This window comes from Orbicella franksi, chromosome 12 (assembly GCF_964199315.1).
Source record: "Orbicella franksi chromosome 12, jaOrbFran1.1, whole genome shotgun sequence".
In the NCBI taxonomy this organism is placed as follows: Eukaryota; Metazoa; Cnidaria; class Anthozoa; order Scleractinia; family Merulinidae; genus Orbicella; species Orbicella franksi.
This window is the reverse complement of record NC_138156.1, coordinates 3,805,001-3,808,979: the sequence shown is the minus strand read 5'-3', so window position 1 is coordinate 3,808,979 and position 3,979 is coordinate 3,805,001. Positions and strand designations below refer to the sequence as shown.

General features: G+C 40.9%; 1 protein-coding gene across 1 annotated transcript in view; it reads right to left on the bottom strand.

The window, feature by feature from the left end:
- Positions 1-3,486: 3,486 nt before the first annotated feature.
- The window catches only part of LOC145463783 (uncharacterized), a 2,288-nt gene continuing 1,795 nt past the window's right edge, over positions 3,487-3,979 (bottom strand). Inside the window, exon 2 of the mRNA XM_081447573.1 lies at positions 3,487-3,727. Coding sequence (XP_081303699.1) covers positions 3,487-3,727 — 241 coding nt within the window. The remainder of the gene's footprint in view (positions 3,728-3,979) is intronic.

Here is a 3,979-nt window from a genome sequence, read left to right as displayed (position 1 = left end):
TAGTTTAACAACTTGACAGAAATCCTGGCCCTGATTGTTGGTGAAAGAATAAACTAAGAGTTAAATTTAAAACGCCTAGCGAGGTGGATTAATCGGATGAAAAAGCGGACAACCAGATCAAAATGGCGGGCTTACAGTTTGTTGATTTTGCATTAATGCCGGACCCGGCAAGGAAAGAAAAGCAATTCAGGCCACCTGACTACTTTTCCAAAACAGATGTTGCTATTTTCTGAAGGACGTGCCATACCTTGTCCGGTTTTTCCGCGGTTTTTTCACGAGTTTTCACGACACGGAAGGACCGCTGTCCGGCGATCCGCTTACACATTGAGCACGAAGCACAAAGATCGCGAGCAAAGATTGCGATCGCGAGCGCGAGCGCGAAGCACAAAGATCTAAGACTGAAAATTAGACCAGTAACCGTTTTCAAGAGCTCACGGATTTTCCGGCTGATGCATGATCTAGTGAGCAACGCCCGGCGTTTACTTGCACAGATTTTTATCACAACTCTAATTACTAGATAGCCAAACGCATGGAGATATAAAAATTGGGATTTGAATTCCGGAGCGGTTCGGCTTCGAAACCTTGTTGGGTTCATTTTGTTGTGTTCTTGGGCAAGACAATTGAGTCTAACATTTATACTCTCTAATCGAGAGTAAAAATAGATACCGCTGAACTGTTGGGGCAACCTGAGAGAATGCTGGGAATTGACCTGCGATGGACCAACAACACATCCAGGCGCTTCTTGCTACAGAAATCGGTGTTTTAAAGCGCCGAGAGCTATGAACCAGTCGAGCTTCAAAGTCTTTACTGATATTACCCAGCCAGCATGTTTTCGCTATACGTGTAGTAGCGTGGGGAAACCACATACTTCGTCGCACAACAATTCTTTTGATTCCCAAAGAAAAACCCTACGACTTGGTTTCTGATAACAGAAATAACAGCTACAGAAATCGGAGTTTTAAAGCGCCGAGAGCTATGAACCAGTCGAGCTTCAAAGTCTTACTGATATTACCCGGCCAGCATGTTTTCGCTATACGTGTAGTAGCGTGGGGAAACCACATACTTCGTCGCACAATTCTTTCGATTCCAAAAGAAAACCCCTACGACTTGGTTTCTAATAACATCCGTCATAATCAATCGAACGTTCGGAAATCGATTTCAGTCGAACCCAATCGAAGTCAATCCGTGGATTGAGTTCTGCAATCGAACCAAATCGAACACCGAACTTTGTGTGAGTTCGACTTTCGGAGCAATCGAACTCAATCGAAGAAATCGAACCGAACCGAACTCAATCGATTAGATTGGGTTCGCTTGGGTTCGGCAGCCGAACTCAATCGAACGCAGTCCAATCGGGATTGCGTTCGACTGTGTTCGGTGAGTAAATTCGCTTGAACAAAGATTATGTTATGTGGTCTCGAAAACACGAAAACTACGAGTTATACTGAAGTAACTCTAGCCTCGAAAAACTTGTTATTGTCGGAGTTTCAACACCAGTTTTACATAAAATCAAGACTTCAAAATCGAAAGTTTGATTTAGTTCGATTGTCCAATTTTTTTGGTGTGAGTTCGATTTGGTTCGATTGCCGAACTCAGTCGAATGAGTTCGATTTAGTGCGATTGAGTTCGATTGAAATACAGTTCGGTTGGGTTCGATTGACTCTGCCGGGAATAACGGTACGCGCTGCGTAACAGACATTGCTCGTCAAGCCTCAGTAGAATTCCTTATTTCTACTCGCTTGGTCGATCTGAAAACCCTGATGTTCTGATTTATGCGATAGCAGTTCATCAATATGTTATACGTGACCAAGAAGTCATTTGGCTCGAGATAGGTAACTCTCGCTAAAGAAGACTCGCAACGATGTGTGTAGTCTTAAATGATTTTTAAAATATTTTTCAATGAAAATAGTCTCACACGATGTCATCGCGCTGTGAAAAACGTGCATCTCATCATTCACTATAACACTACCACCCCATTGATACACAAGTTAAAGCCTCAATTTGGTCAAAAAGAAAAGCGAATATTTTGCTATGAAAATAATTTCGCATGATGTCATTACACTTTGAAAAACGTGCACCTCATCATTCGGGTAAACTGTAATACAACGACCACTTGTACAAAGAGCAGCGGAGTGAAGCCGGTTCTTGGTTTAGATCAGGATTAGCAGTATAAAATAAAGCATAAAACCAATTCAAAGGCTGACAGGACGGCTGGAAAGGGTAATATTTGGGTTAGACAGGACTAACCTTCTTCAGGGGCTACACTGAAGCTACACTATAATACTATCATCCCACTGATACACTACTCAAGCCTCAACTTCGTCGAAAAGAACAGCGAAAATGTAAATCATGATCATTTGTTCAAGTTCCCCAGCCCAAAAGTTAAAAATTTGAAACTGAACCTATATTTGCTAACCTTGCAAAAATGCTGGAAAAAAAATCGCTCAGCAGTCTCAAAGCCACAAAGCTTCTGGCAACGGAATCGCGACTCAAGTAAAATAAATGAAACTGTACTGCATATAAACAATAAGAGCTCTCAGATATGTTTCTGTAAGACTTAATTGTTCCTTTCGTGCGTTGCGGAAGTTGCGTAGTAATATCGTGACAAGCCAATCATTGTTGTGGTCATTAAAACGCGACTGCTTGTTTCACTCACTTGATCAGGTATATAACGGTTTGCAGACTGTAAATATATCCTTAAAAAGCTTAAATAAAATAATATGACATCAGTTTTCCGTTTTCTCGTCAGGCAATCTCTGTGTCCGGCGCCACATTTGCCCTCCGTTTTCTTTAGTTTAGAAGAGCAAATGTACGCATATTCGAATGGAAATTGGTATTTAAATATTCCTGCACCTGAATCTGGTAGAATTCAATTTAGACAGGCCGGCAAAGATAATTTCGCTTGCTCTCATAAGAAATATTGGTCAGGCACAACTTCATAGTTTTCCTTCTTATACCCCTCAGAATATTAGTCTCGTAAGAAGACGCTGAGGGCCTCTCACAGGTCAGATGAGGAGCGAGGGGACGTGGTCATCTCAAGGGAACAAGGGATATATTTTTGGGATTAATTTTTTGGCAAAAAGTGATATCTCTACTATTGAAGTTAACTTCAAAAATAAAATCAGCGAACAATGGAGTTTATTAATTGGGAGCAAGGGAGAAAAAGTGAACTTTTCAAGGGATCAACATGCTCCCCCACCCTAGGAGGCCCTCGCCATTATTTGGGTCGTCACGCAACCACCCAAAGGTTGGAATCGCTCGACAGTTTATAACCGCCTACGAGACCAGTAGGGTCTAGTCGGGGAAATTGGTCAAATGAGGTGATATCTCGCGCGATCGAACGGAATATGTTTTATTGTTTTAACTGCTGCATCTACATCATGTTAATTAATTACTGGAATACGTACACGACTGCTTTGCTTTAATGATCACGCCATCCATTCGTGATCATGGTGTGATTTTGATCAGCCAATCACATGTTAGGCTTGTTTACAGGTTTATACAGGAACTTATTGCTTGTTCTACAATGTTCAAGAATTGAGTGTAAGGTGGTAACTTTTTTAGTTCAGTGTTGGGAATAGCAGGATTATTGTGGGCTGGCGCTCCGTCATAAATGAAGATAACATGTTCATCAGGATCGAGGTATAGTCTTGTTTGTGCCAAGAAGTCATCAAATCTTTGCGCATTCATCCCACCAATAACTGCAGAGTGGAAAACCAGACCATTACACCTTTTGCTGTTCATTTACAGAAAATAAACATTCATTTGTGTCCAAATGACCTATATGACCTTCATTTGCGCGTAAGGAACGTTCAAGAATAACATTTACATATGCATTAACATTCAAAATCATCAAAAGAAAAACAATACCTTCACTTAACATTCATTGACTGTAAATGTATTTTCATTTTGGTCGAAAAAAAATTCGTTGTCACGAAACGACAATCATTTACACTTTAGGACATTCAGTTTTCAACAAAAG